The sequence below is a fragment of the Babylonia areolata genome, chromosome 25, assembly GCF_041734735.1.
Source record: "Babylonia areolata isolate BAREFJ2019XMU chromosome 25, ASM4173473v1, whole genome shotgun sequence".
NCBI lineage: Eukaryota > Metazoa > Mollusca > Gastropoda > Neogastropoda > Buccinidae > Babylonia > Babylonia areolata.
The window spans coordinates 7829110-7842880 of record NC_134900.1 but is presented as its reverse complement, the minus strand read 5'-3'; the positions used below and the strand labels follow the sequence as shown (position 1 = coordinate 7842880).

At 40.4% G+C, this 13771-nt stretch overlaps 1 protein-coding gene across 8 annotated transcripts in view; it reads right to left on the bottom strand.

Moving 5' to 3' along the window:
* The window catches only part of LOC143299496 (alpha-aminoadipic semialdehyde synthase, mitochondrial-like), a 58115-nt gene that overhangs the window by 26775 nt on the left and 17569 nt on the right, over positions 1-13771 (bottom strand). For 6 of the 8 annotated variants that reach the window (XM_076612737.1, XM_076612743.1, XM_076612742.1 and 3 more), the window contains exons 11-12: positions 12303-12373; positions 2011-2031 (exon numbers count right to left, since the gene is read on the bottom strand). In XM_076612737.1, the coding sequence (XP_076468852.1) occupies positions 2011-2031; positions 12303-12373 (92 nt within the window). The remainder of the gene's footprint in view (positions 1-2010; positions 2032-12302; positions 12374-13771) is intronic. The other 2 variants (XM_076612744.1, XM_076612745.1) reach the window with 1 other exon arrangement.

Sequence of the window (13771 nt, the reverse complement as noted above, 5' to 3'; positions counted from 1 at the left end):
TTGCAGCCCACGAACGCAGAAGAAGAAGAAGAAGTCCTCACCCTCAACATCCAAACATGAATCCCTATCAACCTGCAATGGCTGGGCCACATCAAATTATATTTTCAACCCAGATCTCACCCCCAACCCCCCCCCCCCCCCCTCCTGACCCCCACATATTTACAAATGCTGCTTATAATGTTAATAAATCTCTAAAAATCCATTCACCAACACTTTCACATTTTTCTTCAAAATCCAACATCACAGTTTGCTGCTGAAAACCAACAATGACATACTGATCATCACAACAGTTCAAAGGAAACTGCTGTCATGAAGCCAGAACCAAAGGAGTTAGTCGAGTAAGAAGCTGTGCATATCGCAGCGCAAGCTGCTCACAACAGACTGCATTATGGTTCGCATGGCCGGTGAAAGCTGTTTAGCCATCAACAGAAAGCAAGTGAAGAATGGCAAATCACCAATCTCCTAGCACAAACAATCCTGAAATGGGAAAAAGACTTGAGAAACACAAGATACCATCTCTACTTTAGTCTATATGTTCATCCATCAACTATCCATCTTCTAATCTATCCGTCTATCTGTATACCTACCAATCCGTCTATCTATATATCTATCTATTAACAGCACACACAAACTAACAACATAAACAAAACATGCATTAAGAAAAAAACAGTTTCAAAGCACAAAACAGACTGTTCATACTACTGAATTACTTGGTAATTGTCAACACACTTTATGTAAAGAATACGATAATTTTAAAGTATGTACAGTATTTTATCAATACTATAATATCAACAATAAAACAATACAGCATGAAGAGAAACTTTTACATTGAAATAAGGTATGCAGTGAAATAGTGTGAACTGTTAAACAATGTGAAAAAGAAAAGTTGTACAACATGTTAGTAAAAAGAAACCAAATCCCCGACACCCACATGTGCTGATACTGGTCCGTGACTCCATTTTCTCATGCATACAACACAAACCGAAACACTAAATTGAATATTTTCCCATTTTTTCTTATTCATTTTTTTTTTTTTTTTTTTTTTTTTATCATGGCTCGGCATAGCAACTAGTTGCAGGTGGAATATCTTAGAGGTGTTAAAGTTTATTGTACCTGTTACACAGATTAATTAGAAGATGAGGCTTTAAATTTATGGCTGATGATTAAGGATGGTGTTTCATGTATCATTAAGAGAAGTATAGTGCAGTAAAGTGCAGCATATACATGTACCAATAATGTGCCCTTTATCTGGCAATCACTCGTCCATCGCAGAGTTTCCCTTCTGTCCAGAGAGCCACAAATGTAACCTGGTCTGTTGGGCAGACTTAACAGGGTCACAGTACAATCAATTATTCTTTATAATAACACTTGGACATTTTTATGCATGAAAATAATGATCAAAATATCCATATCACACACATATATATGTCTGAATTTGAAGGAAAGAGGTGGAGAGTTGGTATTCGAGGAGTGTGTTCTGACCACTTGTGGTTGTGGTTGCATGCGGGGGGAAAAGTGAATCATTTCACTCCGACAAGAGACAGACATTTGAGAAGACAATAGTAATGTTGGCAAAAGCAGCAGGGAAGGAGGAGGAGGAACAGAGAGAAGAGCTGAAACAGACAGGAGCTGGAAACAAGCAGACACTGTCGCCAAAGCACAGCTTCCCATAATGTTTAAATATGCATCCTGACGCTTTGAAAACGGATAGGACGCACGTTTCATGTTCATCAAGTAAATCCCTGTCATGTTCTAAAAATGTCTTGAATGGATGCATGAAATGAGTGAATGTCCTGCACGAGAGCTTCAGTCCGATGCAAGGATCGTCTGCTGTGAAGAAGAGCTGCTTCCCTTGGCCCAATTTGGTACAGAAACAAAGACTGTGACTAAGAGATTTCTTATACCTGCTGCTTTGACTACAAGATTAGACATGCCTTCCTTTGTATGTATGTAGCAATACAAATTTGAAGCGAGTGCCCAGCAAAGTGACTTTCTAAGACTAAATTTTACCTGATGCCTGGCTGCAGAAAACTGGTGGAGAACAAAATTTTTTAATCATCTTTAGATGAGATGTGACAGTGGATCTGACCTTAAAATATGTGACAAGCCGAGAAATTCATCCAGTATTGTGAAATTTAGGAACTGTATTAGCAAATACTGATTTAGTCCTCTCCTGGAATTTAAAAAAAAAAAGAAAAAAAAAAAAGAATGACAGAGTACTACAGTTTCTGCTACAGAAGATTTTAAAATGCAGAGCTTCCCTGATGCCTGCCGATCATATATATACCATCTGCTGGTGCAAGCTAAACAACAGACATTATTTGATTCTTTGTCTTCAAGCTGTTTGTCTGTGCTCTCCTACACTCGTGTGGCTTACTGCAAAAATCTTTTTTTTCTTTTTCTTTCTGACATTGTAATGAACATTCCCACCAAACACCAGAGCTGTCGACACCACTATTTCACCAGTTTAAATGCCTTGGCAGGTCCTTGTTGTGCCAAGGTCTACACACTGTGCAACACATCCAAGGCATGGCAACAGATAAGAGGTATGGGATGGGTTTTAGGAACCACAATGGAAAATTTTGTTCAATGAACAACACATCCACAACAGAACAAACACAGTTTGTATTATAAAAAAAAATGAATAAAAACAAAAACAAAAAACCAAAGCATCAAGGACCACACCTGGCATAAAAAACACTAACAAATCTTTCATCATACATCACAGAAATAACACAGCAAGAACAACAGGCAGAAAAAAAACACTCAAGGCAACACTTCTTTTTCACCATACATCACTAAAATGACAACATGGCATTAATGGCTGGTGTACGCACTCTGCTTTTTATATGGGTGCTTTCACAAACCGGTGGTTGTACAACATTGAATGTTTTCATGCAGAGGCCTTTCATCTAATATTTTGGATTTGGGTTGTTGGTGTTCACATGCATGATATGCATAGTCATAAAAGTACCTATGCAACTGATGCTGAATATATATTGTGAATGCACACATATCCAGAAATTTTATTATGTAATACAAACCTTTCATGCAACAACTTCAAGACAGTAGTTACATCTACACATGTGGATTTTTCTTTTCACGTTTAAGAAAAGAAAAAAAAGATGGAAAGGGTTTATGATACAGAAACCATATCACAAATTGTGTGTGTGTGTGTGTGTGTGTGTGTGTGTGTGCGCGCGCGCGCGTGCGTGCAGTCATTTCAATGCAATTTGGACTGAAGGATACTTCTCATGCCTGTTTAAAAAAATGATAAATCATTTGACTTTAAGGTAACAGTCAATGACATGGTTTCAGCAATTGTGCTTACTTTTCCCCTAAAACCTTTTAATGAGTCCTAACAGACATGCACCAAAGAGAAATGTTTGTTGTACACATTATTGCACAATATTTTCATGGATGCAAATCTACATCTTGTGTTTGGAAATGTGTGCAGCCACAATCTATGGAGCAATAAATTCTTCCTCAGCAAATAATGCAAATATCACAAGCAGAACCAGTAACAGTAGTGATCACCCTGATGGGTATTATCTGAGAGGCCATGAGGCCTTAGCTATCAAAGCCAGTCCCCGAACAACTACTTTTAAATACAGGCATGTATGCATCCATAAAACATGTCTATCAATGTGGTGATTTTGTTTCTTTTTCTTTTTTCAAATTTGGATAGAATCTTACATGACTCAAGATAAAAGGCAGCCAAATATTCCATTGGCAAAGCACAGGTTTTATGTAAGCATCATAAAGACGGGAAATGTGGATACAGATTGACCCATGATGTATGGTGAAAACTAATCTGTGAACTGAAAAAAATCAGAAAAAAAGATATACTGTTTGATGACCAGTTTCCTTGAACAGAAGCAGACCATCAAAGACATAGAAAGATCAACAGTGGAAAATGACTACACACAATGTGCATCAATGTGCCCTTAACATTTCTTTCAAATCAAACACCATGGGTGCAACAGCCGAGTGGTTCAAGCGCTTGATTTTTAATCTGAGGGTACCAGATTCTGTTCTCAGTAACAGTGGCTGGTGGGTAAAGAATGGAGATTTTTCCATTCTCCCAGGTCAACATATGTGCAGACCTGCTAGTGCCTGAACCTCCTTCGTGTGTATACACACGCAGAAGATCAAATACATGCATTAAAGATCCTGTAATCCATGTCAGAGTTCGGTGGGTTATGGAGACAAAAAAAATACCCAGCAAGCATCAACCATGACAGTCATTGGCAAGTTGATGTTGGTCATGTGATGGAAAGAACAACAACTCCTTGTTTGTTAGAACTCCCAAACGCTAATCCTTTTCCAAATCAGCACGGCATGTCAGGTACTGGGAACAAAGATTTATCAATTTTGTTCGGACATGCAACTTGTTTGTCTGCCTTCGGTTTCAATCATTTTGGACTAGATTTAATCCTCATTTGGCATCACATCTAAAGTGAACAATTACTGATGGTCTGTGTATCTGTGTCAAGAGTCTGATCACCCAAACAGAAACAAACCAACGGTATACTGATCCCATCTGGGCATTAGCTGTGAACAAACAAGAGTTGAGTCATCCTAAATGATCAAACAAAGATATCACCTAACCCATAAAATATTCTTTCAATTTAACTGAAAAAGAAAAAAAAGAAAAACATGAACCTTATCTAATTCTGTCAATTTCATGTATTATCAACTCTGCATATGAATCTGTATCTCATACTGCTAAATTTGCACTTTTAGTACAAACCTTTTCTAAAGTAATGGACCTTTGCAAACTTGTGTAACGAACACCATGCCACACCTACAAAGCATCTTGCACAGAGCACAGATTATAGTTCACTTACAAAACTAGACCAGGCAGACAACACAGAACTACACAGTATATTCAAACCTTCACACAGGCCATAAATTGTCAGATCTGCCCATTGAAATAACTTCCCTTGCACCAGCGTTACACAGACCTGCAATGTCTGACGAGGATCCTGTTCAACCTGTCTCTACAGTCACTGACTGACCTGATACAACTGTCCGCTGTCATTCTGCCACACCCTGTCCCTCATTTTGACAAGATAAGCAGGCTTACTGTCTGAGTCACTTCAATTGCTGTAGCAGGTTACTTTCCCTCCGCCACATTCTTCCTATGTTTTATCTCAGGTCACCTCGCGTCAGCAAATAACAGGCTGAACTCGCCTACTCACACAGGCACACACACACACACACACACACACACACAAAAGAGACAAACACACACGTGTGTGCAAAGACGCATACACACAACACACTAGTAAACAGAATTCCTATAAATGAACTAAACCAGTGTTGATTTTTCTTGCATGTCTGTTTAAGTTTTAACAGTTTTGGGATCCTTGGTTCTGTTTCTTAACCCTTTCGCTGCCAGGAAAATAAGATTTAAGTGAAATCTATTTGCCAGGTTTAAAAAAACAACAACAAAAACCGGGTTTTTTGTTGTTGTTTTTTTGTAAATTTTGTGCTCTTTGTTATTGGAGAAAGACCCTTAAAAGTATATATTTTCTGAAAGGTAAGTGAATAAAGAATACAAAACATATGTTTTCCTGTTTTATATATTTTCAGAGACATGCTGTTGTTTTGTAATCAGTGTTTTGCTTTTTGTCACATATTCAACTTGTTCATTACTAACATTAGTCAGGTAATTTGCACTAAAATATATTTTCTGGACAAATGGATATCTGCACACACAAAATCTTACAAGAACAATCACAAAAAAATAAATAAATAAAAATAAAAAGAGACAGATACACAATGCATTGTGACTTCTCCAAGTGATAATATGGATGTGAGGCCACACCCCCTAAGTCTCCACCTCCCTCCTCTTCACCCCTCTCTCACACGGTCACTTACATCCAGTTCTCATCAGACTGTCTTGGCTGAGTGCCAAGAAAATCGCTCACAGTCACACTGTGCCCTGCTAATAATTTGGTCACTTTCTGTCGTCTGCTATAGCTGTACAGCTGGCATCACTCACTGATAGTCGTATCTTGGCCTCTCTCTTGATTGCTCCCTTTATTTTCTATCAAATCATCCTATAAATGTTCATCACTGTCTTCTCCTTCGAATTTACGCTTCAATTCTTTCTGAGCATCAGCTAAAGAAAGCAATCTTGGCTGATTTAGTTCGCCATGATCACATGTCTTGAGCACAGCGTCTTCCAACATTTTGTTGAGCGAGCGAGGAGAGGAGTCAGGCAAAAACTGAGGCAGTAACCCAACCAAAACGTTCAAATAAAGGACTTCTTTGTGACGAAGATGGTGTTTCTGGCTATGAATAGAATCTAGAAAGATTCCCCAAGCTAAAGCTACCAGTATTTTTGTCAACGTGCTAAATGCAAACCAGGGAAAAGTCAGAATATTTCGATGACGAGTTATCTCGTCATTGTGGCAGCAAAGTGTACATGCTTGCGCTGACAATTTATCTCATCATGTAGGCAGCCTAGGGGTTAAACTCTACTCTATCATCAGATTTAATGCTTCAAACTCAGATATCACAGTAATCTCTGATTTTGATTATGATAAAAGTATGTGACTTAGTTGCTCAAAAAAATTGTTTTCATGTACGTTAATATGCATACATAGACATCACCCAGTGACCTTTGTGCTTGCTGTATGTGGTGGTGTATAACCAACACTCACTATGTATATACTGATCAGATATTAAAAAAAAGTGGGGAAAACACAAAATGAGTATGCATGTGTGTGCATTCAGTGCCAACCTGATGAGGTTTTATCAGAAAGCAAAACTGTGCAGTGTGCTGTTTTAACATCAAGCTAAGCTTTGCATTTTTTTTTTTAGCTTTGTATGTCACAAGTTGGTTCATATGCATGATAAATATGAATATATACATGTGTGTGTGTGCATGCATGCACACTGAAAAATTCAAAAATAAATAATATACAAAGAATGGAATCACTGGATTCTAAGAATATGTCAAAATTAAATACCATGGATCACTTTCAGTTTCATTTCATCGTGAGTGAGAGAGAGAGAGAGAGAGAGAGAGAGGGGGGGGGGGAGAGAGAGGGAGAGAAGGAGAGAGAGAGAGACAGAAACAAAACAGCCAAGGAAACAGAAAGAATGAAAGTAATCCATTAATACAGGAAGTGAACACTCAACCTACATCAAACATCAATTGTTAAACACTTGCCCACACTCAACACTCAGAGCAATCCACGACCATCTGATGCAGTGAACAGAACATGTCATGGCTCTTGCCCAGTTCCACACCAGTAGTGTCAAAGTAAAAAAAAAAAGAAAAAAGAAGCTAATTAAAAAACAACAACCATGAATACTGATATGAACATGCAACAGGATACACATTCAAAGTATTTCTTTAGAAACATGTGGATCTTTAGCTTTCCATGAGCATTTTTTTTGGGGGGTGTGTGGGGGGGGGTTGTCAATAGCTGAAATCAGCAATGCAAAACGCATGTCTGTTCACAACATGGTTGCTGGTTTATTTCATGCTGATGGTTTTGTTAAGGTAAACATCAACAATTTTTATTTTTCCACATGCCAGTTTCTAGTGACGTAGGTAAGAATTCTCTGAGGCAGGTCTTTATTATTATTCACAACACCTAAACTAATCTGCTGCCTTGGATTTTTTTTTCCAGCTGTGATTTACTCCGGAGGAAATACATTCATTGTGACTTTATGGGCGCTGTGACTGACATGCTTAACATTATTCACACCCACAAGAGACTACATCTCTCTGAACAACATACACAGACCCTTTGTTAATTAGGAAAGAAAATGTTGGTTAATACTATTCAAATACACACATGCACATGTCAAAACTACTCCCCAACTTTTACTTAAGCCGAGACTCATGACCTCTACAAATCAATTCCTTGAGGGCTGCCAATCTCTTCCAAATGATATGAAACACAAACAGAACCACCGACTTAACACGACTACATTGACCAACGTTTCGCACTGAAAGCCTGACAATTATAGCAACTGATCTGAGTTGTTTGTCTAGCTCTTTAGTCATGGTTTGGAAAATACAAACATTTGTCAGTCAAGTTTTTTTTTTTATAAACTGCTAAGTTGCCTGTGTGAATCAAATACAGCCCAATCTTCATATTTGAAAAGATACAGATGTGTCAATGGTCAGTCATGCATGTTCTGCCAAAGTATTATCTGTTTTCTGCATCAGAATTCTCCCATGGATTCCCCTTTTGGTAAACGAAAACATAAACAAAAAAAATAAAAGAAGAGGATACTTACTTTCCTGACCTCCTGATGATACGAAGAACCAAAACAAAAACAGATATCAAATCTAAAACTGCAAATCACTCACCGTTGTATGTATGGGATACCAGAAACATCCAAATTTGCATACAGTTTCAGTTTATCAAGGAGGTATCACTGCATTTTGACAAATCGTTATACACTACAGCACATCTGCTGGGTGGATGCCTGACCAGCAGCATAACCAAACATGCTTTATCAGGCCTTGAGTGCATGCTTATAATGTGAGTACCAATCAAGGTGGATTTCTTCAACAGAACTTTGCGAGAGGACAACACTCTTGTTGCCGTGGGCTCTTTTTCAGCGCGCCAAGTGAGCGCTGTACATGGGATCTCAGTTTATCATCTCATCCGAATGACTAGACAGACGCTCATTTTGATTGTCCAATCAAGTTTGGGAGAAAGGGCAAGAGCAGGTATTTGGAACCACACCCTCACGGACTGTGCATCAGCAAAGAAACCACACCCTCATGGACTCTGCATCAGCAAAGGAGCCACACCCTCATGGACTCTGCATCAGCAAAGGAACCACACCCTCATGGACTGCCTCAGCAAAGGAGCCACACCCTCATGGACTCTGCCTCAGCAAAGGAACCACACCCTCATGGACTCTGCATCAGCACAGGAACCACACCCTCATGGACTGTGCCTCAGCAAAGGAACCACACCCTCATGGATTGCATCAGCAAAGGAACCACACCCTCATGGATTGCATCAGCAAAGGAACCACACCCTCATGGACTCTGCCTCAGCAAAGGAACCACACCCTCATGGACTCTGCCTCAGCAAAGGAACCACACCCTCATGGACTGTGCATCAGCAAATGAACCACACCCTCATGGATTGCATCAGCAAATGAACCACACCCTCATGGATTGCATCAGCAAAGGAATCACACCCTCATGGATTGCATCAGCAAAGGAACCACACCCTCATGGACTCTGCCTCAGCAAAGGAGCCACACCCTCATGGACTCTGGACTCTGCATCAGCAAATGAACCACACCCTCATGGACTCTGCATCAGCAAAGGAACCACACCCTCATGGACTCTGCCTCAGCAAAGGAGCCACACCCTCATGGACTCTGCCTCAGCAAAGGAACCACACCCTCATGGACTCTGCATCAGCAAAGGAACCACACCCTCATGGACTCTGCCTCAGCAAAGGAACCACACCCTCATGGACTCTGCATCAGCAAAGGAACCACACCCTCATGGACTCTGCATCAGCAAAGGAACCACACCCTCATGGATTGCATCAGCAAAGGAACCACACTCTCATGGACTCTGGACTCTGCATCAGCAAAGGAGCCACACCCTCATGGACTCTGCATCAGCAAAGGAACCACACTCTCATGGACTCTGGACTCTGCATCAGCAAAGGAGCCACACCCTCATGGACTCTGCCTCAGCAAAGGAGCCACACCCTCATGGACTCTGCATCAGCAAAGGAGCATCTTATCCATTCTGCCACCTTCCTCCATATTTGCATACACATGCATGTACATGTTTCCTTGACAAATGTCAGTGCTGATATCTGTTAAGTATCTGGATGCACAAAAAATCAACAAAACGAAACAAAACTGGAAGTAATCGTAAGTACAAAGCAGCAGCCACACACAGACAGTAGTAGGAAGCCATTCTGTCATCAAACAAACACATCACTTCAGCCTGTCCTCAAGACCAATCGTACCAGGAGAACAAAATGCATAAATTAGCACATTCTCACACTACTGCCCCTCTTTCTCATTTAATTCCACTTTCCCCCATGACTACCTACATTTTGTGAGTGAAACCTCTCACAGTAGCTTACCTTTCCCTATGTTAAAAAGCTGTAAAAAAAAAAAAAAAGTTCCATGAAGGTACTATCGCAACTCACCTTTCAAATTTTTGTCTGAATTTTTAAGGAAGTTTATCATAGATCACACTTACAAAAAACAACTGGATTTTTCAGTTGTTTTTTTTTTTAACTCTTTTGCCGCCATGGGCAACTCAAGTCACCTAGACAGTTCACCTCCACAGATCAATTTAGTCAACTGGACAGTTCACCTCCACAGACAACTTTAGTCAACTAGACACTTCACCTCCACAGACAACTTTAGTCAACTAGACACTTCACCTCCACAGACAACTTTAGTCAACTAGACACTTCACCTCCACAGACAACTTCAGTCAACTAGACACTTCACCTCCACTAACAACTTTAGTCAACTAGACACTTCACCTCCACAGACAACTTTAGTCAACTAGACACTTCACCTCCACTAACAACTTTAGTCAACTAGACACTTCACCTCCACAGACAACTTTAGTCAACTAGACACTTCACCTCCACAGACAACTTTAGTCAACTAGACACGTCACCTCCACTAACAACTTTAGTCAACTAGACACGTCACCTTCGCAGACAACTTTAGTCAACTGGACACTTCACCTCCACAGACAACTTTAGTCAACTACACACTTCACCTCCACAGACAACTTTAGTCAACTAGACACTTCACCTCCACAGACAACTTTAGTCAACTAGACACGTCACCTCCACTAACAACTTTAGTCAACTAGACACTTCACCTCCACAGACAACTTTAGTCAACTAGACACGTCACCTCCACTAACAACTTTAGTCAACTAGACACTTCACCTTCACAGACAACTTTAGTCAACTAGACACTTCACCTCCACAGACAACTTTAGTCAACTAGACACTTCACCTCCACAGACAACTTTAGTCAACTAGACACTTCACCTCCACAGACAACTTTAGTCAACTAGACACTTCACCTCCACAGACAACTTTAGTCAACTAGACACTTCACCTCCACTGACAACTTTAGTCACCTAGACACTTCACTTCCACAGACAACTTTAGTCAACTAGACACTTCATCTCCACAGACAACTTTAGTCAACTAGACACTTCACCTCCACAGACAACTTTAGTCAACTAGACACGTCACCTCCACAGACAACTTCAGTCACCTAGACACTTCACTTCCACAGACAACTTTAGTCAACTAGACACGTCACCTCCACAGACAACTTTAGTCAACTAGACACTTCACCTCCACAGACAACTTTAGTCAACTAGACACTTCACCTCCACAGACAACTTTAGTCATCTAGACACTTCACCTCCACAGACAACTTTAGTCAACTAGACACTTCACCTCCACAGACAACTTTAGTCAACTAGACACGTCACCTCCACAGACAACTTTAGTCAACTAGACACGTCACCTCCACTAACAACTTTAGTCAACTAGACACGTCACCTCCACAGACAACTTTAGTCAACTAGACACGTCACCTCCACTAACAACTTTAGTCAACTAGACACTTCACCTCCACAGACAACTTTAGTCAACTAGACACGTCACCTCCACTAACAACTTTAGTCAACTAGACACGTCACCTCCACAGACAACTTTAGTCAACTAGACACGTCACCTCCACTAACAACTTTAGTGAACTAGACACTCCACCTCCACAGACAACTTTAGTCAACTAGACACTTCACCTCCACTAACAACTTTAGTCAACTAGACACGTCACCTCCACAGACAACTTTAGTCAACTAGACACTTCACCTCCACTAACAACTTTAGTCAACTGGACACTTCACCTCCAGACGACTTTAGTCAACTAGACACTTCACCTCCACAGACAACTTTAGTCAACTAGACACTTCACCTCCACAGGTGAATTTGATTGACACAAAGGGGTCGTGTTAAACAGACCATTTTTCACATTGCAACAAAGCTGGACAGCAACAGCCAAATTCCCTGCACAATATGAAATAGACTAACTTCCCTCTCTGACCGACACTCAAGTGAAGAAGGCCACGGTGTTGCTTTGACACAAACCGAATTGTGCGACTGGGTGAATCAAGTCTAAAATATCTTGTGCTGGAGGGTGTTTTTCACACAGAGGCTTGGCGGCAAAAGAGTTAATGGCATACAAGACACGAGGAGAACAGCTGACCAGACAACATGACAGACAGCGTCACTCACTTGGACTTCTGTCGCATTTCGTTGATGTAGGCAAAGTTTGGTGTCAGGCTTCCATTGGACGTGATAACCGCCTGCAATTATGAAAAAAAAAAAAAAAAAAAAAAGAAATGAAAAATTAACTGGATATATTTGAGTAGGATATTCATGATGAGTATTTCCAAGCAGAGGTTGGCTGTTTCTAACCAGTGAGATAAACGATAAGAAGTTTTCAGTAAATTCACATGAGCTAGACATTTAAATACAACACCAACCAACATGTTTATCGTTTGTTTCCGAATCTGAAATGGACAAAAGCACTTTCTGCTTGACTGTGTGCTGGTCTGCAATTGGGCTTATGCAATAATAATTATAATGATGATAATAACGTGCAATTCTATAGCGCCTATTCTCTAAATAGGGTTTTTGGCACTTTACAAAATGGGTAAACACACACACACACACACACACACACACACACACACACACACACACACACACACACAGAGGAGAAGTACACAATAAAAACAATGGGGTGGGGTGGTGATCTCTGCATTAGTTTAAAGAAGTAGGTTTGCAGGGAAGACTTGAATGAACAGGAAGAAGAAGAGTTCCTGATCTGCAGAGGGAATTCATTCCAGACAGTTGGGCCGTGGAAAGAGAAAGAACACTGAAAGGACTTTGTTCTGACAGAAGGGGTGAAAAGCAGACCAATATCAAAACAAGAATGGAGCCGACAGGGTGAAATGTATATATGGATGGTATCTGTAAGACAACTTGAGGCAATGCCAGAAATAGATGAGAAACAGATAAATGCAAGTTTGTATTTGATTCTGTATTGGACAGGTAGCCAGTGAAGATGATTGTAAAAGTAGTGTGATATCTTCCTGTCTTGGTGACTTGCAGACCAAATAGGTGGCACTATTCTGACCTTTTGGAGATTTTCAAGAAGGTATTTAGGTGAACCAGCCAGGAGACCATTACAATAATCAACCATAGACAAGTCCAATGAACAGACCAGTGTTCTTGTGGCTTCAGTGGAAAGGAACTGTAGAATGGAACTGATTTTTCTGATTTCCATGGAGGCTGCTTTACAGATATTGAAAACATGCTACTTGAAGAAAAAGTAGGATCAAATGTAACACTGAGATTGCGGACTAAAGAAGAAAAGGCAATACTGGTAGTGCCAGTGCAGACAGACAGAGGATGGGAACAGTCATTCTGCAAGAGCAAGGAGCTTGGTTTCCATTTTCTCTTCATTGAATGTTAGTTTGTTCAGAATCATCCATTGTTTTCAGTCTGCAGTGCAGTTTTGGGTGCCTGCAATCATGTTGTTGAGTTCAGAAATGGAAGCAGTTGTCTGCAGCTGGGTGTCATCAGCGAAGCTTTTGAGTGAAAGTGCATGTTTATCACTCACTCTAGACACAGGCCTGATGTACAAAACGAACAGAACAGGTCCCAGCACAGAACCCTGTAGCTGAGTGGTGATGCAG